Source organism: Pogoniulus pusillus, chromosome 23, assembly GCF_015220805.1.
Source record: "Pogoniulus pusillus isolate bPogPus1 chromosome 23, bPogPus1.pri, whole genome shotgun sequence".
Classification (NCBI taxonomy): domain Eukaryota; kingdom Metazoa; phylum Chordata; class Aves; order Piciformes; family Lybiidae; genus Pogoniulus; species Pogoniulus pusillus.
In genome coordinates, this window is record NC_087286.1 from 8,530,634 (window position 1) to 8,555,942 (window position 25,309).

The 25,309-nt window shown below is 46.8% G+C and overlaps 1 protein-coding gene across 9 annotated transcripts in view; it reads right to left on the reverse strand.

The window, feature by feature from the left end:
• KIAA1217 (KIAA1217 ortholog) overlaps window positions 1-25,309 on the reverse strand; it is a 501,320-nt gene that overhangs the window by 441,820 nt on the left and 34,191 nt on the right. For 8 of the 9 annotated variants that reach the window (XM_064162493.1, XM_064162489.1, XM_064162494.1 and 5 more), the window contains exon 2: window positions 183-302. Coding sequence is in view for 1 of the 9 variants with exons in the window: in XM_064162489.1 (XP_064018559.1) it covers window positions 183-202 (20 nt within the window). In the remaining 8 variants the exon portion in view is untranslated. Of the gene's footprint in view, window positions 1-182; window positions 303-9,611; window positions 9,678-25,309 lie in introns of all 9 variants that reach the window. The other variant, XM_064162485.1, reaches the window with a different exon arrangement.

Genomic DNA, 25,309 nt, shown 5'->3' on the forward strand with positions numbered 1-25,309 from the left:
AGAGTTACTTAGGGAAGGTGCAGTTCCCAGAAAGTGATGTTCAGAGCATCTCAGAGCCACTGCAACAGAACCAAACCCCGAGGGAGACTGCAGACTCGCAGTATGGCTTCACAGCCAAATTCATCCTCCTTGCAGCTCAAGCTGGCATCCACCCCAATAAGGAATTCATTTATATCTCTTACCTTTTCAATGGGAAGAGCATGCACTTGTGTCAGGACTACTTGTTTTCATTTTTTTTCTTAAAGAATGATCTTCAGGCTTTTTATTTGTGTTTTCCTGGGTTTAATTCCGATCTCCAAGCTCTGCAAAAAAAAAAAACAAAACAAAAAACCACCTTTCAGAACTTTCTGCATTTAAAAAGAAAGGACTACTGCAAGACAATCTCATAGCACGTCAGGGGCTGGAAGGAAACTCAAAAGATCATTTGGTCCAGCCCCCCTGCCAGAGCAGGATCTCCTAGAGCAGATCACACTGGAATGCATTCAGATGATTCTTGAATATCTCCAGAGAAAGAGACTCCACAACCTCCCTGGGCAGCAGGTTCCAGTGCTCTGTCACCCTCACAGAGGAAAAAAAAAAACTCTTCCTCAGGTTCACATGGAACCTCCTATGCCTCAACTTCCACCCATCGCCCCTTGTCCTGTCACTGGGCATCACCAAGAGGAGGCTGGCTCCATCTTTCTGGCACTAACCCATTACATCTTTAATATCCTGTGCATGTCTTGGTGCACAGAATCATCTCTGAAACCACAAGCAGCAAGGGGAAAAAAGAGTCTCTGGGCAGCCTGAATTAATGGAAGATGTTCCTGCTTACTGCAGAAGGCTTGGAGTGGTTGATCTTTGGTGGTTTCCTTCTATCCCAAACCAATCCATGATTCTATGATTTGCATTTATGAAAGAGTATCACAGGATTTGGTAAACAATTGTTTAAATTCTGCACTCAGCCATTTTCCATGATGTTTTAAAGCAAGAGAGAAGTGTCAAAAATAGCAAGTTCCTACAGAAGCCAACTGCTTGAGTGTCCAGACCCAGGACAAGACAGGTAGGACCCAGCTAATCTATCTTCAGTGCAGCAGCATTTCCCATGGTGGTCTGTTCCTGAGCTATGAAGTATTCTGGAGCACCAGCACTTCCAGGGCAGCTCTGTGAACTGCTGGAGAACACTAGGCCAAGTTTGCAGGAAGAGTTTGTAAGCAGATCTGTGTTTGACAAAGGCAGGGTCCTACATGTCAGCTGAGTGGATGCAGGTGGAGTCCAGGCTGGGAGGCCAGGGGAGCATCTCCAGCTTAGTGCCACCATTATGTCTCCACTGTAGGCATTAGCCACAGATTCCTGGCTCTGCCCTGTGAACCTGATCCAAATTTTGCATTTTTCTCTGCTTCTACTTAAAAAAAAAAACCACACACACCCCAATAAAACAAACACCACACACATCATCTAAATATTTCATTGCAACTCCAAGTGGTCTTTTTGGATCATTCAATTAACTGAAACTTCCTTTTGCTTTCCCCCAGCCCAAGTATTCCCTTCAGTTTTGCTTGAGCTAAAGGACAGCTGAGTGACTCCTCTGCCCATTTTGACACTGCAGCGGGGCAAGGCCAGTTCCTGCCCGTCTTGTCAACTCAGCTTCACTCACTTCACAAGGTCACTGACTTGCATGTTTTCCATGCATTGCTGGAAAAGGCTGGGTTTCTGGTACTACATGACCTTGGAATCATCTGATTTTGAATAAAATGTACTGAAGAATACATTAGAAAATAAAAGCTCACATAAAAGAGAAGGTTTAAGTTTGAATGCTGCACTGGACTATGCCCACTGGAATCACGGTAAAATGCTGAAAGACAGAAGATTTCAATGAAATGGAAATGAACAACACATCCATGGTAACTGGAAGGCAACCCAAATATCCTCTGTTCTCTCCCAGATAAGTTAGGCGTTCCCCTGCTAGCTTCAGGAGGGACACAAAATTGAACCCCAATCTATGGACCTGCTCCAGCCCCTCAATGTCTGTCTTTGTAATGAGAAGCCCAAAACTGAACACAGTACTCAAGGTGCAGCTTCACTAGTAACCAGCACAGAGGAACAATCACTTCCCTGATCCTGTTGGCCTGAGACAGAAAAAATAATAAGATGAATGCATTGACGAGTCAAAATACTTGGTAGAATACCAGTAGCTCCTGGTTGTCTAAGTGGGGAAAGTCAAAGGATGAGGACAAATGTCATATCTTTATCTTCACTGGGGTCTGTTGGCACAGAGATTTGTTTGACGCTGCTGAAGCGTTGCCAGGCATGGTTTTGCAGCAGCAATGGACCAGGAACTCTTCTGCAGCATGGGCAAGATGCCACAATGAAACAAAAGTCTGTTTGTACGTGTTTGGTGTACACGATTGTCATTTATATGCCTGTTACCACAGAATGAAGAGCACCTGAACACTCAAAATTAGGCTGTGAAGAGCAGTGCAAAGAAGGAAACTCACTGCCTTCTTACTTCTACAACAAGGACTAAGAAAAGTTCCAGAACTACCCAACATGTAAATCCACACTTATGCTGTCAGATTTCCTCCTGAAAAAAAAGAGCCATATAGTCTTTTGGCCATAGAATTACAGAATCATTTCAGCTGGCAAAGATCTTTAAGATCACTGAGTCCAAATGTCAATCATCACAACCATTAAACCACATCCTGAAATTAAAAATCACTTTTAAACTGTTTTCACAGAACAACAGAACATTACAGGCTGGAAAGGACCTTGAACGATCATCTAGACCAACCCCCCTGCCAGAGCAGGATCACTTAGAATAAATCACACAGGAATGCATCCAGGCAGGTTTTGAGTTCCTCCCTAGGAGAATCCACAACCTCCCTGGGCAGCCTGTTCCAGTGTTTTGGCACCATTACAGTGAAAAAGCTTCTCCTTCTGTTCAAGTGGAACCTCCTCTGCTCCAGCTTGCACCCACTGCCCATCGGCTATCAGCGTGCAGAGCCTGTCTCTCTCCTGACACTGCCCTTCCCATCTTCGCAGACACAAATGAGGTCCCCTCTCAGGCTCCTCTGCTCCAGGCTAGACAGCCCCAGCTCCCGCAGCCTGTCCTCAGTAGGCAGATGTTCCACTGCCTTCAGTATCTTCCTGGCTCTGCCACAGTATCACAGTATCATCAGGGTTGGAAGAGACCTCACAGATCAGCAAGTCCAACCCTTTACCACAGAGCTCAAGGCCAGACCATGGCACCAAGTGCCACGTCCAATCCTGCCTTGAACAGCTCCAGGGACGGCGACTCCACCACCTCCCCGGGCAGCCCATTCCAGTGTCCAATGACTCTCTCAGTGAAGAACTTTCTCCTCACCTCCAGCCTAAATCTCCCCTAGCGCAGCCTGAGGCTGTGTCCTCTCGTTCTGGTGCTGGCCACCTGAGAGAAGAGAGCAACCTCCTCCTGGCCGCAAGGTGCCCTGCACCTTTTCTCCATTTTTGATGTACTGAATAAACACGTTCAGAAGCCTGTCAGACCCTGAGCTGCAATAACAACCCCACAGAGACCTCACAGGGAATTACACCTCTAGCGGAAAACCTCACTGGGAATCGAACAGCTCCCTTGTGAGGCCGAAATTGCCCAACTTGGAGTTCAAAGAAAGAAACGGGAGCACTCTACCTGACTCAGCCTGGAACGCAAACGTTCCCAAGCATCCATTTGTTCCAACCCGCGTCCAAGGCGGTGTCGAGCACAGCGCTGCGGCAGTAACGTCTGGAACACAAGTCCTTGCGCCAACAGAAATCGGTGGCGTTCTTGCTCCTTTTTACCCCCCTGCGGAGCCTGCGCGCCTCAGGGACCGCGGGGCGCGCGCGGGCTGCTCCCCGGACCCACGGGCCCCGGCACGCGCGGGGCTGCTCCCGGGCTGGTTCCCCGGACCCGGCACGCGCGGGCTGCTCCCGGGCTGTTCCCCGGACCCGGCACGCGCGGGGCTGCTCCCGGGCTGGTTCCCCGGACCCGGCACGCGCGGGCTGCTCCCGGGCTGGTTCCCCGGACCCGGCACGCGCGGGCTGCTCCCGGGCTGGTTCCCCGGACCCGGCACGCGCGGGCTGCTCCCGGGCTGGTTCCCCGGACCCGGCACGCGCGGGCTGCTCCCGGGCTGGTTCCCCGGACCCGGCACGCGCGGGCTGCTCCCGGGCTGGTTCCCCGGACCCAGCACACGCGGGCTGCTCCCCGGACCCGCGGGCCCCAGCACACGCGGGCTGCTCCCGAGATGGTTCCCCGGACCCGGCACACGCAGGCTGCTCCCGGGCTGGTTCCCCGGACCCAGCACACGCGGGCTGCTCCCCGAACGCGACACGCGCAGGCTGCTCGCGGGCTGCTCCCCGGACCCGCCGCGCGCGGGCTGCTCCCGGGCCCGAAAGGATTCTGCGAACCGCACCAGCTGCATTAATTTTGCTCTCCGGGCAATGATTGTCAACAACGACGACAACTGTTTACTAACGTGAAAACTCGGCAGAAACTTAGACACGGCTTGAAAGAACGCAGAGGTTGGAAAGGCCTAGAGGCAGGGCACGGGCGAAAGCAGAGCGCTCGTTTCTTACGGTGGCAAACGCAAATGTTATGCTGCAGAGGCTTGTAAGTGTTCACTCACAACACTATAAATCGGGCAGCACCCAAAGCAGGTGCAGCTCTGCCCGACTGGCCGCTGGGACTCGATTTCTCCCAGGCTTCGGTTGAACGGAGCCCGACAATGCCTGACCTGGTCCCGGGCTCCTCTGGACGATCTGTGTACCTCCAGGACGTGTGGTCGTAGCAGGAAGACTTTCAGGGGCAGGCAGGACGTGTTGAGGTGTGCACGGGCTCAGCACAGGGCCACGCTGAGGGCGACGCAAGGCGTCCGCAAGCACGCATGTGGAGCTCGTTTCTAGTAAACTCTCCAAGCAAAGTCGGGATGCAAAATGAGGCAGCAGCAGCCTCGTGCTACCTGCTCCTCCCTTTTATCAGTATCCAGCCCATGACTAGTGGGGTATTGGCCATCGATTAGCCTATTGGAATGGCACTTTGCCAGCCCTCACCCTATTAAGCAAAGCCAGGGCTTTCGCCCCCCCTTCCCAGGGTTACCTCCCCAGCACTGGAGGAAGGGGCAGGCAAACACGTCTGGGCATGGATAAGCCCACATTTGCCCCATCAGACCTACCACCACACTGGCCCCAAGGGCCCCAGCTCTCATCCAGCATGATTGCTCTTACCTTATGATTGAACAGTTCCCATCAAAACAGACTAAGACACTAAAAGTGCTGTGATTTGTATTTCTACTTCCAGGACAGGTACTGTAGGTACCACAATGACCAGCTGCATGCATAGAACTTACTACAGGCATTTAGTTTCGGTGTTAGAAAAGGAATGAGATCAGGTTATGTACAGTCAAGGAAAAAGATAAAAAGTTATCACAGAACCAACCAGGTTGGAAGAGACCTCCAAGATCATCCACTCCAACCTATCACCCAGCCCTCTCCAGTCAACTAGACCATGGCACTAAGTGCCTCATCCAGTCTTTGCTTGAAGACCTCCAGGGACGGTGCCTCCACCACCTCCCTGGGCAGCCCATTCCAATGGGAAATCACTCTCTCTGTGAAGAACTTCCTCCTAATATCCAGCTTATACGTTCATTTCCAGATTTATAGAGTAGTCTGGCTGATGTTTCAGGTAATTGAGACCATGCTCTGTAAAGCAAGCAGCTGGAGAGCCATCACGAACGCACAAAAATATGAACCCCTAGAAGCTTCCAAAACTGAAAAAGTAAACACCTGTAAAAGTGGCTACTGGTACAAGCCTCACTGTCTGTAGTCGGTGATGAACATTTCAGAATAGTTTATGATTGCTGACAATATTTGCTAGGTTTGCAAGGATCATTCTTGCCTAAAAGCTAAAGGATAGATGAAGTCCGACACGGCTGTGTGTGTGATCGCTATAGGAAATAAAGCACTAAATCGGTGTTTCTACATAATTCACACACCAGGCCAAGATGACATGCTGTCTTTTGAATGCTGACAGTAATGACACCATTCAGACCTTTAAGAAAAAGTAGATTAGACAATCAGAAAGGATAGCAACATGTCAGAAAGTTCTAAGCAGAGGATGTCTCACATTGTTATGCATGTCTGGAGCTCAAGGGGAAACTGCACAGGCAATGCTTGCACTTCAGTAACTGTACTGGTTTTTGTCTGTACTGTATTAGCCTGCAGCTTATACTAGTTTTTAAATGTTCTGATCCACAGAAATGGGTAAGTGTAGCACTGAGTGGTGCCTGGAGAATGCACAGGTATGCTTGGATGTCATCACTGCCCACCAGCACACTGTCAGACATTGTAACAGTCAGAGAACCAGGACTCAGTTTGCAACAAAAGTCATTCCCCCAGCACTTAGAATATACAGTGTAAACCCTACTGCATGCCAAACATTTCATCAGGACCCAGGTAAAAAACGCTTTCTCCAAGGGTAAGCAGGACTGAGGGGGAATGGAACAAAGCTAGAAATGGGTACCTTCAGACTGGACATTAGGAAGAAGTTCTTCACTGTGAGAGTGGTGAGACCCTGGAACAGGTTGCCTGGGGAGGTAGCGGAAGCCTCATCACTGGAGTTCTTTAAGGCCAGACTGGATGAAGCTCTAGACAGCCTTATCTAGTGTGAGGTGTCCCTGCCCATGGCAAGGGAGTTTGAGCTAAATGACCCTTGTGGTCTCTTATGACCCTGACTGATTCTATGATTCCATAAGCAGCAGCACAGCATGGCAGAAAAAATAGCCTCAAGCTGCAGCCAGAGAGGTTCAGGTTGGACATTAGGAAAAATTTCTCCATAGAAGGGGTTCTCAGGCACTGCAACAGGCTGCCTGGGGGAGGGGGGGGTGTCCCCATCCCAGGAGACATTTAAAAGAGATGCGGATACAGTGTTGAGGCACACGGTTTAGATGGAGTAGCCTAGCAGTAGTGGTGGGACTGTGAGCTCTTGGCCATTGGTTGGACTTGATCTCAAAGGTCTCCTCCAACAGTTGCATGATACCATGATTCCCTGAACATTTCTCACTACCAGAAGCTCTGGCAGGTCCATATGCCTGGCTCCCTTGGCATGACCCCCCCCACCTGCCCACCCATCACTTGGTAAACTAAGTCACTTAACTGTGACTGGAAGAGTTGTTGCTCCCTGAGCACCTGAGGTTTGTGGCAGTGCTGGGTACACACTACACTCTTTTTAAACTGTAGAGGTTATGAGGTTTCTCAAGGCAAGCTCTGAGGGCATATGAGCTGGGTTTTCCTGTGCCATGCAACAGTTGCTGTAGAGGTATAAATAATACTGTGAGATGGAATCAGAATCACCTGGTTGAGAAAAGCTTTAAGACCATCCAGTCCAACCATAACCTAACACTTCTCTATATGCAGCTCTTAGACCACATCCCTAAGCTTCTCATCCAGATGTCTTGAACTCCTCCAGGGATGGCAACTCCACCACTTCCTGGGGCAGCCTGTTCCAGTGCTCAATCATCTTTTAAGAGATTTTTTTTTTTCCTCATATCCTATCTAAACCTCTCCTGGGACAGCTTGAGTCCAGTTCTTCTCCCCTGCCACTTGTTACCTGGGAGAAGATACTAGTCCCCACCTCACTCCAGCCTCCTTTCAAGGAGCTGTAGAGAGCAGTAAGGTTCTCCCTCAGCCTCCTCTTTTCCAGGCTGAACAACCCCAGCTCCCTCAGCCACTGATCACACAACTTGTGTTCAAGACCCTTCCCTAGCCTTGTTGCCTGTTTATGGACCCATGCCAGCTCCTCAATGTCTTTCTTGTAGTGAGGGGTCCAAAACTGAACACCAATACCCCAGGTGAGACCTTACCAGTGCCCAGTATAGGGGAACTTACCAGTGCTAGCTGCACTGTCCCCAGTACAGGATAGTGCCCTTCTTGGTCACTTGAACACACTGTTGGCTCCTGTTTAGTTAGCTGTCAACCAGCACCCCCAGATCCCCCTCTACCAAGCTACTTCCAACCACTGTTCCTCAAGCCAGGAGCTTTGCATGAGGTTGTGATCAAAGCAGAGGACCCCACATTCAGGCTTAGGGAAGAATCCTTTAAGCAGCAATGATTTCAACCCTGCTGAAGTCAAAATGATGCACCTGAGTGCTGGTGGTATGGAAACGTACAACCTTCCCAGCCTTCCCTTATTTATTTCCTTTCACAAGAGAGCAGGATAAGATGGAAAAGTCTTAAGAGGAAGATAAAGCTATTTTTGGGGGTGGGGGTGTGTGTATTAAAAATTAAAAAGCAAGGAGTGATTTTAGTGATCAGGAAAGTGCTATAAGACAGTGCTATTGAAATGACTGACTTCCAATATTCCATTAGCAAGAAGTTTCTAGGGGATTGTTCTGACTCTTGGATCTGCAGAGTTATTAGCAGGCATCAGAACGATACCAGAGAATGCTGCACATAAGGAAATACGAACAAGGAAGTAACTTAATGCAAAATAGTGGATTAATATTTCAGTGCAGACAGAGGAGGCATTTTTTAAACAATGCCATCCAGCCAAACACTCTTCTTAGTCTGAATAGGCAACAAGCCACAGTGGAAGGAATGAGTGTGTTTGTCACCTAATAAGCCTGTAAACCAAGGAGCATTGTTGTGTTGTCTTTCATACGCCCTTCAGTTGTATAGTCTTTGGTTTCTGATGCCAATAGGTTGGCTGCCTTGAGAACAATGCACACTGATCTGGTTTCACTTGGACTTCAGGAAAAAACTTCATTACTTTGAGGGTGCCACAGCACTGGAATAGGCTACCCAGAAAGATTGTGGGATGTCCTTCTCCAGAGACTTTTGAAACCCATCTGGACACATTCCTGTGCAACCCACTCTAGGTAAGCCTGCTTCAGAAGGGGAGTTGGGCTGGATCATCTCCACAGGTCTCTTCCAGCCCCCACCATCCCATGACTCTGAGATTAAAACATTAAGGAGAAAAGGATATAGAATCATAGAATGGTTTAGGTTGGAAAGGACCTCAAAGCTCACCACTAGAACAGGTTGACTCAAGGCGTCATCCAACCTGGCCTTAGACACCTCTAGGGAGGAAGCATCCACAACCTCCCTGGGCAACCTGTGCCAGTGTCTCACCACACTCACTGTAAAGAACCCTTTCCTAACATCTAGTTTGAATCTCCCCTCTTCCAGTTATTCATTACTCCTCATCCTGTCATTACAAGACCTTATCAATAGTCCCTCCCCAGCCTTCCTACAGACCCCCTTCAGATACTGGAAGGCTACTACAAGGTGTCCTTGAAGCCTTCTCTTTACTTCAAGATTGCAGCCAGCCTGCACTATTTTGATTATGCTCAAGGACTCAAAAAGCATGAAGCAAAGAATGTACTGCATAAACGGAGAGCAAAGGCAGAGCAGCTGCGCTTGTCCTCCAAGTGCAAGATGAAATTCCCTTTTAAGTGCATCAATCATCCTTTGCTGCAGGGCCTTCCCAGGGCTACTACATAGCTTAATACAAAGGAGAGGGGCATAAACAAGCAGACAAATGGTTATGTTCTGCAGGCTGCGTGGAGTGTCTTGCAGAGGCTGAAATTCACTGCATCGTCTCTCTGCTTGGATTGCAGACTCACCTTGCTGTTGTCTGTGGTGGCATTCCGCTGTTTCAGATCCTCCCAGACACAGACTGATACTCATTGCTATGCAAAAGCATAGAATTGAGACTGGAAACAGCCTTTAAAATCATCGAGTCCAACCATCAACCCAACACCGCTACAGCCACTAAGCAGTGTCCCAAAGTGCCAGGTCTTTTGAACACCTCCAGAGATGTTGGCTCCACCACTTCCTCGAGCAGTCTGTTTCAGTGCCTGACCACTCTTTCCTAATATCCAATCTAAACCTCCCCTGGTGCAACTTAAGGCCCTTTCGTCTTGTCCTTTTGCCTTAATTTTAACTCAAAGACATACATTGCTCTATTTTGTCAGTTTCTGCCCTTTTTGCTCACTTAATATCTACCCTTACTTGGTAATATCCCTATTTAATGTCTATTAATATAGCAGGGGCTTAGGGTTTTTTCTGAGACTCCATATTGCAGAACAAGTCACAGAATGACAGGGGGCAGAATGGACCTCTGGAGATCTAGTCCAATCACCCCATTCTTTTTCATCTGTATTAAGCCTCCACCAAGTTTCTCCACTTAAGATCAACAGCTTCAGACTATTCTAAAATACAAACTCTAGAGCCCTTACAGAACTTGTTTAGCCACAGTTGCTGTTATGATAATATCCAAAACTGTCTGGAAATTGCCAGAGTTAGATAATGTTTAGATTTGGTAATCTTAAAGGTCTTTTCCAACTAAAATGATTCTATAGTTCTAAGAAATGGAACTTGATTCTATAGTATGAAATACTCCAACCTAGACTACTTTAAAAACACAAAAGGTTTTGCTGAAATATAAATCAACAAAACTTGTAGGTTTAGGAGGTTGTGGAGAGGTTGGTGCTGGTCTCTTCTCACAGAAGCCTCAAACTGTGATTTGGACTAGCCATTAGGAAACACTTTTTCCCCAGAAAGATTAGTCAGGCATTAGAATGTGCTGCCCAGGAAGGTACTGGAGTCACCAACCCTGCATGTGTTAAACATCATTTGAATGTGATGCTTGGGGATATGGGTGAGGGTGCACCTTGTGGAGTAGGGATATCAGCTGGACTTGGTGCTCCTGAGGGGCTCTTCCAACCAGAATGTTTCTGTGATTCTATTACACAGTCACTGCTGTCTATACAGGTGTCCAAATGATGGTTGCTCATTGAATGTAATGACATCAGATCTTCCAGGCTCCCATAAGCTCTTGAAACTCTCTTTGTTATTTGACTACTTCAAATCCTGACAAGCAGAAATGACCTCCTGTCTCTCTGCAACTCCCTAAGGGAGGTCAGAGCCAAGCAGGTGTTGTCCCTTCTCCCAAGCAACAAGTGATAGAATCAGAGGAAATGGCCTCAAGTTGCACCAGGGGAAGTTCAGGTTGGAGATTAGAGAAACTTCTTCTCTCCAAGACACCTCAAACCCCAGAACTGGCTGCCCAGGAAAATGATTAAATACTTCATCACAGAGGCAGAGATGTGGCTCTGTTGTGGTAGGCTTAATGGGCCAGAAATAGGCTTATATGTGCACTGGCTTGCCCAGACATGTTTTTTTCTCCTGTGGTAAACAAGGTACACACACTTAGCTTGTGCCTACCTTGTGCAAGGCCTGTGCTTCTGCCAAATTTGGGTAAAGCAAGCCTATGGCTTTAACTAGTATAGTCAATGGCTAACTGCCATTCTGATGAGCTGTGTCCAGAGGGCAAGTAGTCTTGGCCCACATCGATAGGAGATAGGCAGGTAAGCAACATGCTCTGCCCTTCTCTTTGTGCCTGCTGCCATCGCTCACTGCCTTATTGTTTGCCTGGAAGCTCCACTGCCTCGAGTTCAAGGAACAGACTCTAAAAGCCTGAGTAGCCAGCGTGACACCATGCTGAGACTGCACATCACAAGACACCCTGCCTGCATCTGAAAGTCTCCTGCCAAGACAAGAAGTCCTGGAGATACACAGATCATCCAGAAGAGCCAGGAGATGAGGTCAGAGATTGTCTGCCTCCTTTCTCCAGAAGCCTGGGAAGATTCAGAGGTCTCAGCAGCTGAGAAGACAGCAGCAGAGCTCTCTGAAAGCATTTGGGTACTGTCTGGGACTGTGGCTAGCCCCACAAGTCAGGTAGTAATAATTTTGTGAGGAAATACTTGAAGCCTCTTTGTAATTCTCCATTGCCTTCTGCCATAAACAGGAAAGAGCTCCTTGAGTCCATCTAGTGGGCAAGCAGTATTTGGCCACAAGAGCATTCTCTTCCAGTTCAGTTAATGTTTATATATTTTGCTGGTTATTACTAGATCTAGTTATCATCTGTAAAATGTTTCCATGCCCATGTAAAGAACTGATAATTAAAATTTGTGGGTGGGGAAAGTTCTGAATATCAAAATAAATAAACAATATTAATTTGGAGAGAAAAAAAAACAATCTCTAATTACCCCTTCATAACAGGTGCTGAGGGACATGGTTTAGAATCAGCCTTGGTAGAGTTAGAGAATGAATGGACTAGATGACCTTAAAGATCTTTTGTGAATGCCATCATAAAGCACCTACAGCATGGCCAAGGGATCAGGCCCAGCCAGCATGGGTTTAGGAAGGGCAGGTCCTGCCTCACCAGCCCTGATCTCCTTTTATGATCAGGCTACCCACCTGGTGAATGTGGGGAAGGACACAGTCTCAAGCTGTGCCAGGGGAGGTATAGGCTGAATGTTAGGAGGAAGTTCTTCCCCAGGAGGGTGATTTGCCATTGGAATGGGCTGCCCAGGGAAGTGGAGTCACTGTCCCTGGATGTGTTTGAAAGAGGCACTTAGTGCCATGGTCTAGTTGATTGGCCAGGGCTGGGTGATAGGTGGGACTGAATGAGCTTGGAGGTCTCTTCCAACCTGGCTGATTCTGTGATTTTGCAACCCAAACAATTCTATGGCTCTATGATTTTTTCCTCAATAGCAGCCCACATTGGCATGTTGCTGTTTGTCCCTCGATGGGCAATGCCCCCAGCATGACAGATGAGCAGTTTGTTTCACTGCTTTTGCAAAGCAACTTTAAAACAGTGAAGCTTCACTGACCCTACTGACTTGGACTGCGTTAGAGCCAATTATGTAAAAGATGAATACCTCTGCCAACTGCCTTACACATCCAGCTCTTGCTGTAATGAGATCATCCAATTTTCTACAGTTTCTGCACTGGCCACTTCTGGATTTGAGTTCAGAGTGAAATTCTGCCATTCTCTTCTCCTTCCAGCTGTATGAAAACCTTCATATCTTACGAAAGGATCACACACAGTAGGGATATATACAAGGACAGTGCTAAGATGAATTCCACCACTGAAATGTGCCAGTGTGTAGTAATGGGCTGGTTTCAAGCACTGGATGTATTTTTGGGTGACATCAAGTGCATTAGCAGAAGACTGCTGCTTTGTAGAGCGGCCTGTGCCTGCCAGCCTGTCAGTGATGGTGAAAAAAATGGATCAGGCTCATTAGCTATGGCACCTCTCCATGACTGTCAGGAAACACTCAGTGTTTCCAATTTTTTTGCAGATTCCAATACATTAGTCCATCATTTCCTAGCTGGCTTATCAATTTGACTAAATTTGTAGATAATGAAGCCTCACTTTTTCAGTGCCAAGCACCCAAAGCACCACCTGATATCAGCAGGTTATGGAAGTGTGCTTAGAGCCTATGAAAATGAAACCCAACATTAAGTCCAGTGGCAAGTAATTAGTTTGAGTGTGCTTCCAGAAAAGCCAATGCCTATAGTTTTAGTCATGCTGTTAGATATTAATCATACTCCCTGCCAAGGGTATAACCAGCAATTTTAAAATAAGAACAATTTCCATCTCATTTAAAAGCACTTTGTAGCACATTCTTATACCTTACCATACAGTGCCTGTAACAAGGAAACCTTTGGACATTTTCCACATCAAGACCCATGCACATCAAGCTCTCTTTGCTTGCTCTTGTGAATAGATACCAAACCTAAACATCTTTTAATATGCAACTGTTGAATTGGAACAGACTGCCCAGGATGGTGAAGTTGCTGTCCCTGAAGGTGTTCAAGAGATGTGTGGACATGGCAGGCACTTCAGGATGTGCTTTAATGACTGTGGTGGTGTTGGGTTGATGGTTGGATGTTCTCAGAGAGCTTTTCCAACCAGAACAGTTCTATGATATTATTAGCAGGCAGCACTGCCCCTTGGAGATCCACTCTGCTAATGCTCAAAAAAGGAGGGATCCATCAACATGATTACATTGAAAAGACCTCAAGAACCATCAAACATTTTGGCCTGAAAACTGTGGGATGTATTAGAAGCATCTTATCTGACTTCTAGCACCTGCATTGAGCATAGAAGGAAGACTTTTTCCACCTGTGAGGGTGACAGAACACTGGAACAGGCTGTCAAGGGGGGTTGTGGTGTCTCCCTCTCCAGAGATATTCAAGACCTGCCTGATGTGTTCCTGTGTGATCTGATCTAGGTGATCCTGCTCTGGCTGGGGGGTTAGACTGATTGATCTTTCAACATCCCTTCCAGCTCCTAATATGCTATGATTCTGCAATACTTCTGTTACTGCTTTAGCTCTTATTCACCTCCCTGCACCAGCAGGAAAAGATGAAATGCATTGTAAATGTTCTAAAGGAGCCTTCTTGTGTTCCAAGACACACTCTTTAGGAGTAAAGCATGGATTCTAATATTTGCATTTGGAAAGCACATATTTCTAGTAGTGTCCTGGAAGTTCATGTTGATGTGAAATACATGTTTTAAAGATCAGATGAATCATGATAATCAATATGTCTGGAATTTCTGTCTCATACATTCAGAAATCCAAAATACATTAAGGAATAGATTGGTTTAGCAATTAGTTTGGGGCTGTAAAATAGCTACATAAAATCTTTACCTAATTCCTTGTGGGCTGACCTTTACATCTAGGTAGAGTTGTGCAAGCACTGGAATTGTTCAAGAGCAACCTGGACAGCCTCATTGTTTATTTTCACTAGAGAAATGGCTTTACAGAAGGAAAAGGCAGATAGAGACTGGACATTAGGAAGAAGTTCCTGACTATGAAGGTGGTGAAGCACTAGAACAAAATTGCTCAGGGAGGTGGTAAAGGCCCCATCCCTGGAGACATTCAAGGTCAGGATTGGTGAGGCTCCGTGCAGCCTGCTCTAGTCGGGGATGCCCTTGCTCACTGCAGGAGGAGGGGACAAGATGACCTTTAAATGTCCCTTCCAACCCAGCGCATTCTACGATTGTGTGCTATGGATATTTGATACAAGGTAATTCAGACTCCCTTCTGTAATGCAAGGATCTGGCTATCATTACTGCCCATGTACACACTCTTCTATCATGGAATTAGTTGGAAGGGACCTTAAAGATTATCTAGTTCCAGCTTTCCCACCAGGAACACCTTCCACTTGACGCTGAACAACTCCAGGGAGGGGTTCATTGACCACTTCCCTAAGCAACCTGTTCCAGGGTCTCACCACCCTCACTGGAAAGAATTTCATCCTAATCTCCAGTCTAAATCTCCCCAGCTCCAGCTTCAATCCATCCTCCCTCATCCTGACACACCAACCCCTTGCAAGAAGTCCCTCCCCAGCTTTCTTGTAGCCCCTTCAGGTACCAGAAGGCTGCTCTTAGGTCTCCCCAGAGCCTTCTCTTCTCCAGGCTAAACAACCCCAGTTCTCCCAGCAGAGGTTCTCCAGCCCTTTGACCATCTTTGTGGCTTCCTCTGGACCCACTCCAACATTCCAACGTCCTTCTTTTGCTGGGTGATCTAGAATTGGGTGCAGTACTCCAGGTGGGCTCTCTCCAGAGGAGATGGGGGAAATTCTACATTTTTTTTTTTTTAAGATACCTGCTCTGTGACTACTCAAACTCTTCAGGTTGGAAGAATTCTCATCCCCTGTATTTAAAAGGATTTGATCTTCCACTTGTCTTTACCCTGGGAAATAGAAAGTCATTGCTCACTTCGCAGTTCTAAGACAGATGATTCAGACATTATCCTAGCACCTTCCCAGGTGGCCATCAAAAGAGAAGTACAGGCATAGAGGAGAAACATACATCACCTTTCTTCTCTTGGCAGCTGAAAGCTTCATTTCTGAACAGCACAGAGCAGAAAAGTCTGTGTCTTAAGTAATATTCAACTCTCTCTCAATTGTATTGATTAGCCATCGAGAACAGAATCAATCAAGGTTGGAAGGGACCACAAGGATCATCTAGTTCAAACCCCCTTGCCATAGGCAGGGACACCTCACACTAAACCAGGCTGTCTATAGCCTCATCCAGCCTAGCCATAAGATGTACATGGCATGAAAGCAGAGGTGCACTGGGAAAAGGGAATTTCTGGTGAAAGCAAACTCAGGTTATAGTTCAGGATGTAGAATTACAGAAGAACTAACAGTGAGAAACAACTGGAGTGTGAGGTACACATTAGAAATATCTATCCTGACAGTGCTGGGGTAATGCGATCAGCAGCCCTGTTTTCTGGTTGATTCTTCACAGGGTTTCAGTGAGAACAACCATCCAAGCCCTTGCCTTTTTCTTCTGAAGACAGAATATCTCTTTTCTGCAGCTGAAAACCCTGACCTAGAGGCAGCTTGCCTTTCTGCCTCCTGGGTTTTGTTATTGATACCTCGAGCGCTGATTCTCACGTAGGTTCACCTCCCCATTTTCTCTCTTAATCCCCAGCATTTCAATAAAAACAATCCAATGCCCCAGAATGATACCAGAGGATACAGCTCAGGATTAAAGAGATCTAACTCTAACAGGAGTATTTGCCAGCCTCTTTTTCCCATTGACAATATGAAACCAGACCTTTCAAAAAGCTCCTTGTCTCTAACATCTTTCTCCTCCATTTAAATCCTCCCCTCCCCACGCTGTTATGTGCTTCACATCAGAAATAATTCCCCAGAATTGACAATTTGCTGAGTGGTTTTGGGCTACTTCCTACGAAACCCCTACCTCCCGTGGGACTGATTTACCTGAAATTGATACAGGAAGGATATTAAACATGAAAAAAAACAAACAAGCAACACACAAAAGCTCAACACTCCCCAAAGATGATCAAATAAACTCAGCTCTGCTTCCAGTGCCCATCCTTTGTAGGCTGTTTACAGAGGCACTTGCTGGTTATATAATCTGTCAGCAAGATGTTTGCTTTGGTGTTCGTGGAGGTTTGGGGGGGTTTGTTTCTTCTTCCCCTATAAATTTAATTAGCTTCTGATAGATTCATCAGTTTCCATCTACATTTTTTTTTGTTTGGTGATTTCTAATTGGTTCCTGCTGTGGCTTGGCAGCCCCACAACTGCTCATATGCCTACTTAATCCACTCATGGGATATTGAACAAATTGTTCACTATTTCACTGTGCGCTGAAGTGTAGCTCCAACAATTCTTTCTTGCTGTCGTGCTGCTGGGGCTATTATGACAGCCCATTATGTGATTTATTTGTGTGAAATAAATGTGAAGTGGTGCAAAAACAACAATACATCATAATCTTCACCCAAAATATGATAAGGTCAGGAGACACCTCTAAGCTTCTACATGCAAGACACTAATACCTGTTTTTTTTACCTCTCCAGTCTGTGGACAAGACTTTGTTGTTTCCTGACATTCATGTACTAAGTAAGACATATGGCAGTGAAACGGTTGTGTGATAATTCATTTCATCCTTCTAAAATAAGTACTTAATTGGTTAAGAGAAAAACTAATAGGCCTATTTATCAGGTGTTTAGTCTTGTCTACCTGGGGAAATAGCTTAGAATAGTTATTGCATACTAACTCTTCAGGTGGACATCCTTAACCCACAGTGAAAGTGTCCCTCTGTTTAGTTTCAGCAACACTGCCAATGAGCACAGCCTGGATCTTGCACTTGAGGTTCACCCTCCAAATTATCCTGCAATAGCTCCCACATAGGCACAAAAAAATCTTAATGAAAGCCATGTAAGGAGTTCAGCAAGACAGCTGTAAAACTTAGGTCTTTTACACAGTGCTCACTCTGCTTGTTGGGTAGGAGCACAGCAGATCCCTTCTAGTGTGGGAAAGTGTTTCAAATAGCAGTACATGAAGTGCAGCTCCATATGCTCCCTCTTCTCCCCCAGCTGCCCACATTGTTTAGCTCAGGTAGTGCTGATCTCCTCTCCCCCATTCCTCTCCCTCCACCTCTTTTTTTGTCTGTATTTGTTTCATTTTTAATATTTTTTAAAGGAAGTAGAGGGAAGTCAACATAAGAGGCCCGGAACACAAGCCCTGAGAGGAGAGGCTGAGGGATCTGGGAGTGTGCAGCCTCCTAAAAGGAGACTGTAGACAGGTGGGGTTGGTCTCCTCTGCCAGGCAACCAGAAACAGAACAAGGGGACACAGTCGCAAGTTGTGCCAAGGGCTGAATGGAGTTGATATTAGGAGGAAGTTCTTCCCAGAGAGTGATTGGCATTGGAATGGGCTGCCCAGGGAGGTGGAGTTGCCGTCCCAGGAGGTGTTCAAGAAAAGCCTGGATGAGGCACTTAGTGCCATGGACTAGTTGATTGGACAGGGCTGGGTGCTAGGTTGGACTGGATCTTGGAGGTCTCTTCCAAGCTGGCTGATGCTCTGCAATTTATGACACTTGCTCTTGCTTTTCCTAGTGGAGGTGAGCTGCTTTGGTGCTTGGCCTGCAGAACATTCCTGCAATACTACAGCTATCTACCAGAGACATGGTGCTCATCTTTCTCCTGGCAGAGAGGCTCAACCAGTTTCTGGTCAGACCTGTCAGTGTGAAGCTTTGCCTCTCTCTAGTGTGAGTTTCTTTCCCTTGAAGTTAAATACTCTGGTAATGATGCCTGTGAAATGGTGTGAAATGTTGAAAGACAAACATGGTAGAACAGATCATCCTCATGGGAGAAGTTTCAAGTAATTCCAGTGTGCCACAATCCACATAATACCAAGCTTTAAAAATCCATAACTCAGACAGCTGAAAGCAAGACAGCACAGAGCTGCCAATATGCTAACCCAGCAAACTACCCAAACTATCATTAACTTCTGTTATCATCCACATGTCACAGGAGACATCCAGCAGCTTCTGCACATCCACTTTTTCTGAACAGGCTGCAGCAGGTCAACCCAGAACAAGTGCAGTGGAGTACTGACAAGCCAGACCGTTAAGGATGACAGAGCCCAGCGGATTAAGTCGTGATGGCAAGGTCAGTGGGATGTGAAACTTGGCTAATGATGTCATGCCCTTGTCAGTTCGCATTGGCTAAACATGTTTAGGTTTACCAGCAAGCCCTATGGCTTAGTGAGAGCTACTGAAAGGAGTTTCAACCTAAAATAGGTCAACATGAGCAGAATACAAATGCTGTGAAGGCCTTTGGTGAATGCCTAGCACTGCTGGAGCCAAGGGGAGCTCAGGCAGTGGCCTCTGTGAAGCCAGGATTTTGCTCTCTGGCTTCTGCAGATCTGGCATTCAATTAAATCCCTTTGCTTATAGTCTGCAGATTGGTTTTCATGGTTTGTCATAAGATATTGGTAGATTGTAAACTATCCCAACAGGGAACTGTACAGATCCCAGGTTAGCCAGACCCTGGTCCTTCCAGTGCCACCTCTCACATGCCGAAGAATAGAGCAAGAAAAGATCGTTAGCAGTGCAAGAATGATCATGCTGTAGGAATCAGATAACCTAAATCATGCAGTGCATAGGACCAGTGTCTACAAACACCTAAAGGGAGACTGCAGACAGATGGAGATGGTCTCTTCTTCCAGGCACCCAGGGACAGAACAAGGGGACACAGTCTCAAGCTGTGCCAGGGCAGGTTTAGGCTGGATGGTAGGAAGAAGTTCTTCATAGCATGAGTGTCTGGCATTGGAATGGGCTGCCTGGGGAGATGAAGTCACCATCCCTGGGGTGTTGAAGAAAAGCCTGGATTAGGCACTTGGTGCCATGATTTAGTTAATTAGAAGGTGTTAAGTTAGACTCAATCTCCAAGGTCTTTTCCAACCTGGCTGATTCTGTGGGACGCTCTCTGCAGATGAGGAGGCCAGTGGGGGAAAGTCTAGAGAGAGAAACAAACAGCTTTCCCTGTCACAAAACATTAGCATGAGTAGGGACTCAGCAAGAGTAGATGTCTCCCAGCTGAGTCCAAGCTGCTCTGACAGTTGGCACTCCAGAAGCTGCCCAAAGATTTCCAAAAGTGAAAAGGGCACTAAGAGAGAGGCTGGACAGCAAGCTGGGATGAAAGTGGGCTGCACCTCTTTAAGAGACAGATCAGCACTGCATCTTGTGCTTCAGATAAGCGACTAACCTTGAAACTCTGCATTGTAGAGGTGGTCAGTGTGGTTTATACCAGTTTGGTTTGCTTTTCCATCAGTCAGCAAATAAGCACTAAGGTTTGTTCCTTCAAACAGGTTTTGTTTCACTGCCAGGGATGGGGATTGCTAGGCCTACCAAGTGAGTGAAGCCAAAATACTTCTCAGAGTTACAGAGTGGTAGGAGTTGAAAGAGACTGCCAGAGATCATCTGGTCCAATCACTCTGCTAAAGTAGGATTATCCAGAGTAAATCACACAGGAACACACGCAGACAGGTTTTGAATGCCTCCAAAGGAGACTCCGTAACCTCTCTGGGCAGCCTGATTCAGCACACCCTCAAAGTGAAGAGTTGTTTTCTTTATGCTTCCATGCAACCTCCTATGTTCCAGTTTGTGTCCAGTGCCCTTTGTCCTGTCACTGTACACCACTGAGAGTCTGGCTCCATCCTCCAGATGAGCTATTGATTGGCACTGATGAGATCTCACCTCTGTCTGCTCTTCTCCAGACTACAGAGCCCCACATCTTTCAGCATCTCAGAGAGCAGCCCCCTCATCTTAGTGGCCCTCTGCCAGACTCTCTCCAGTAGTTCCTTGTCCTTCTTCAACTGAGGAGCCTCAAACTGGACCCAATACTCCAGAAGAGGGGAAGAGAAGCTCCTTCCATCTGCTGGCCTCACTTTCCTTAACACACCCCAGAAGGCCATTGGCCTTCTTGGTCCCAAGGACACATTCCTGGCTCATGGTCAGATTGTCCAGCAGCATTCCCAGCTCCTTTTCCCCAGAGCTGCTTTCCAGCAGTCAGCCCCCAGCATGTACTGACAGATGGGGTGACTCTTCCCCAGATGCAGGACTCTACACTTGCCCTTGTTGAAGTCGACTATATTTCTTCCCACCCAACTCTCCAGCCCCCTTCAGGTCATGGTAAATGGCTCCTCCATAGCCAGAGTCCCAGAGGGAAAGGAACAAACATGCTCACCCCTGGGAGGCAAGCAGCAGAGACTCTCAGATCATACAGAACAACATCTGAAATGTTGTAAGGGCAGATTCTCTCCCCCATCATTTCACAGCTCTCCTGAGCTCTGCTTAGCACATCTAAGGGCAGGAGAAGGGAAAGAGCAAAAGCAGTGTATTTAATCCTTCTGCAGCCTGTTCTGTTGCCACACATTTCAAAGCATGCTGCTAAAACCTCCCCAAGTGTATTTTTAGAAACATCTTGACTGCAGCACCTTGAAGTTCAGCAGAAGCCAAATGGCCAGTGGCTATGAAAAAGTTAGAGACCTCAGACTCACTCAAATCCAGGCTGAGCTTCCAGCACAGTTAGTTTGAGCTTTTGAAATTGAAAATACCCAACTGTTTAATTGCAGACATGGGTAACTATTGAAATTGTGCTTCATTATTTACAGCAGATGCATTTGCTTTTAAATAATTTTTCTTTAATGTTTTATTATTGTCTCCTAATAATGAAGCAAATAAACCCAGATGAAAAGAGGTGGAATAAACAACCCAAATGGGAAGAGAAGAAATTGACTGGTTATCAAAATGCAGGGACCAAAGGCAGATGTAGGAAACCATAACTAAAGGTTTTTAGGAGACCCCAACAGGCAAGATGCTTTAGTTCTGCTGATGTTGAAGATGGATTTATTGTCAAACTGTCAAAAGAATACCAGTCTGAAAGAGAAAAAATAGAGTCTTATTACTGCCAGTGCCAGAATATGTTAATGAAGGGGACATTATGGCAAATGAAGTCAGACATAGGCAAGTAGCTGAGGACAAGCGGGTTTCAGAGGAAGAAAACCATATCTTGAACAGAAATGTGTGTCATTGAAATGACCCTTATTAGAGGTATTGTGCACTTTCAGGATTTCTAAAGGCTTTATGGAATACAGTGATCTCAGAACTAGACAGGAGTAATAGTCCTCTAGTGAGGAGGCAGATGCTGTCAGCCAGAAAAAATCAGGGGTAAAAAAAGGAGCATAACAGGAGTGAGAAGTAACAAGTTTGTGTGTTACTGCCACAGCTTTTTGGACTGGCAATGGACAGGCCCTAGAGATGCTCCTGGGCAAAGGACACTGGAATTCCTGGGACTGAAGTGTGAAATTCCTTCACTGAAATGTGAAGATCTGTATTTTGCTACTCAATTCTGAATGTACAGAAAACCCAGGAGTAACAGGGCAGACAATGTGTTTTAACAAGGTCAGCTAAGGTGAACACGAATGATTGTAAATGGTCAAAAGCAGATGGGAAGTTGTAGGAAACTTGTGAACAACCAGAAAGCAGCAGAAATAAAAGGTTTGAACAGGGAATGTTTCTGGGAACAAGCTGTACACCAGCAGAAGGTTATTGCTCATCTACAACATGATCCTAAGACAAAACATCAGCCAAGAAATTAATTCATAATGTCTTCTACATCAGAAGCTGAGCAAAGATACAACCATAGAGACAGATGAACAAAGGAGATTAAGTGACCAGAAATAGTCACACTGACTGGGGACTGAGCAAATACCAAACCAGAAGTACATGGTTCAACACCAATACCAGGCAAAAGAGGACTGGAGCACCTCTCCCATGGAGACAGAGGGCTGAAGCTGTTCAGTCTGGAGAGGAGAAAGCTCTGAGAAGACCTTATTGTGGCCTTCCAGTTTCTGAAGGGGGCTACAAGAAAGCTGGGGAGGGACGTTTTAGGGTGTCAGGTAATTATAGCACTGAGGGGAATGGAGCAAAACTAAAAGTGGAGAGCAACCTGACCTAGTGTGAGGTGGATCATCTAGCAATGGAGCTAGATGATGCCTGAGGTCCCTTCCAGCCCTCACAACTCTGATTCTATGAGGAAAGGTCTGTGGAAGAACAAAGCAACAATCTGGCACAAAATGAGCTGTGAATCAACCAGGCATGAGATGAACAGAAGCACAGTGCCCTGGAGAAGAAAGCATAGTGCCCTGGAGAAGAAGCTTTCCAAGAGAAGTCACACCTCACAAAGCAGGCAGAGGCCCTTGAGGGCATCCCAGAAGAGATCCAGTTAGGAACATGAGCACAAAAAAAGCAAAGTGGCTGTGCTGGGCTGGCAATCCTGTCTCCAGAAGGGAGTGCCTGGGAAGAAGAAAACCACTAGGACAGATGGAGACCATGCTCCTCGTGAGTACCCTTAGGGCTTCCAATCATTTTGACTTTCACAGACTCCTGACACAGACTTCTATGTGTTTAGCAACACTCAATGGGCTTGTTATAGAACCACCCAACCAACCAGGTTGGAAGCAACCTCCAAGATCATCCATTCCAACCTATCATCCAGCCCTATCCAGTCAACTAGCCCATGGCACTACATGCCTCATCCAGTGTTTTCTGAACATTTCCAGGGACAGTGACTCCACCACCTCCCTAAGCAGCCCATTCCAATGGCAAATCATGTCATCATCTGTGAACTAGCTCAGTCAGTCCCTTGGATCTACAAATACAATCCACATGGACTTTCAAACGGCAGTACCCACGGCGTGATCAATCAATCACCTTGCTGCTGTTCCAGAGTACTCCAAATTTCTCTCTTCTGCCCTCTCCCCGAGGGTTTGAATGGGGAGGAGGCAGCGGCGCCTTTCGGCACGCGTGCTGACCCGCGTGGGAGCCTGTGCTGGGGGTTGGCTGGGTTTTCACCCCAGTATGAAATGGCAAATGGGCACTTGCTCTAGAAAAGGATCAACAGAGCAAGGGAGAAGGTGAGGGCTTCCCACCTGGAAAGAGTGCCTGACAGGACTGCTTCCTGCTGTGACAGAATTCCCGGGTTGGACTATCCCTGCTTTTGGACAGCTCCTGCCCTTTCACACAGCTCTCGGTTTTAAGCTGTCCCTGCCTTTGGATGGTTCTCTCCACTTGTGCATTATTCGGTGCAAACTTGCAGGCTTGGCAAGCCCTGGGGTCCTTTGAGAGAGCTGCCAGTGGCACCCAGGCCCAGCTACTCTCAGACCAGAGTAGCAGCCAACTTCCTGGCTGCCTTCCAGACTGGGGGACCCCAGCAGTTTGACTCTCCCCTGCCGCTGCCGAGGCACATCACTTCCACCAATCCCTGTCTTGTGGCAGCTGTGTCTTGAGACATTGAGTTCAGCAGCTTTGCCACTCGCCCTGGCCTTCTGCTGCCTGGATCCAGACAGCTGATATTGCTTACAGCATCACGATCAGTCGAGCCACAGAGAAATCCAGCAAGGGATCAACGTTGAATATCTAGCTCACCTCTGTGAGTAAAGCCTGCTGTTCCCTTAATTCTCTGCCCAGCCTGATTGACAGTGAGGTAAAGCTGTGTTTATAGCTTAGCCTTTTCCATTTCCTGACTTCCTAAATCTCTAAATTTATCCATAGCATCCTTTTGAAGAATTCCCAATTGAATTAGAATCTGTAAATAAACCTAAACTACATTTCTATATAGTTTGGGGGCAGGGTTTTCAGGAAACTAGTTCTATTTTCTGGCTGCCACATTAATTCCCTGCCTCCATGACAGCTACATAGCAGCAAACTCCAATGTTCCCTAGTTCATGTACAACAAGAGATAGTAATGAGCAATTCTCACATACTACTTGGGATTTAATCTCCTGGGACTCCAAGAAAATAATTATTTGGCAACATCCTTCAGCAAAAACTCTTCCAAAACCTATGCTAACACAAGATAGGGAAGGAACTCATTTCACAAACAAATGAAGAGCTAAGGTTTAAGTAATGAGAGGTCAGAAAAAAGAACCCATTTCCTCAGTGCAGGGAAGGTACCAGCAGAGCCTTACCAGGGTATGTGACAGGGCTCAACAGCATAGACCTGCCCTGAGCAGTATCATAGAATCATTCTGATGGCAAAAGACCCTGAAGAACATACTGGGTCCAGTCTTATTCAACGACTTCATCAACCACCTGAATGAGGGCACAGAGTGTATCCTCAGCAGATTAGCTGAGGATGTAAAACTGGGAGGCTTGGCCATACAGTGTGAGCTGAAAAGGGAATCTAGTGAGGCTCAACAAGAATTAAGCATGAGGTCCTGCACCAGTACAGGTGAGGGACTGGCCTGCTGAAAAGTAGCTCTGTGAAGGGTCTTGGAGTCCTGGTAAGTTCACCATGAACCAGCCACATGTCCTCATGACCAAGAAGGCAAAATGCATCCCAAGAGGCCATAAGGAAAGTGAGGTCAGCAGACAAAGGGAGCTTCTGCTCCTACTCTACTCTGCCATGGTGAGGCTTCATCTGGAGTATTTTGTCCAGGTCTGAGCTCCCCAGTTCAAAGAGGACAGGGAACTACTAGAGAGTCTGGTGGAGAGCCAGCAAGGTAAGGGAACTGGAACATCTGCCTTATGATGAGAGGCTGAAATACCTGGAGCTCTTTAATCTAGAGAAGACTGAGAGAAGATGGTATTAATGTTAATATCTGAAGAGTGGGTATCAAAAAGGAGGGACACTTTTCAGTGG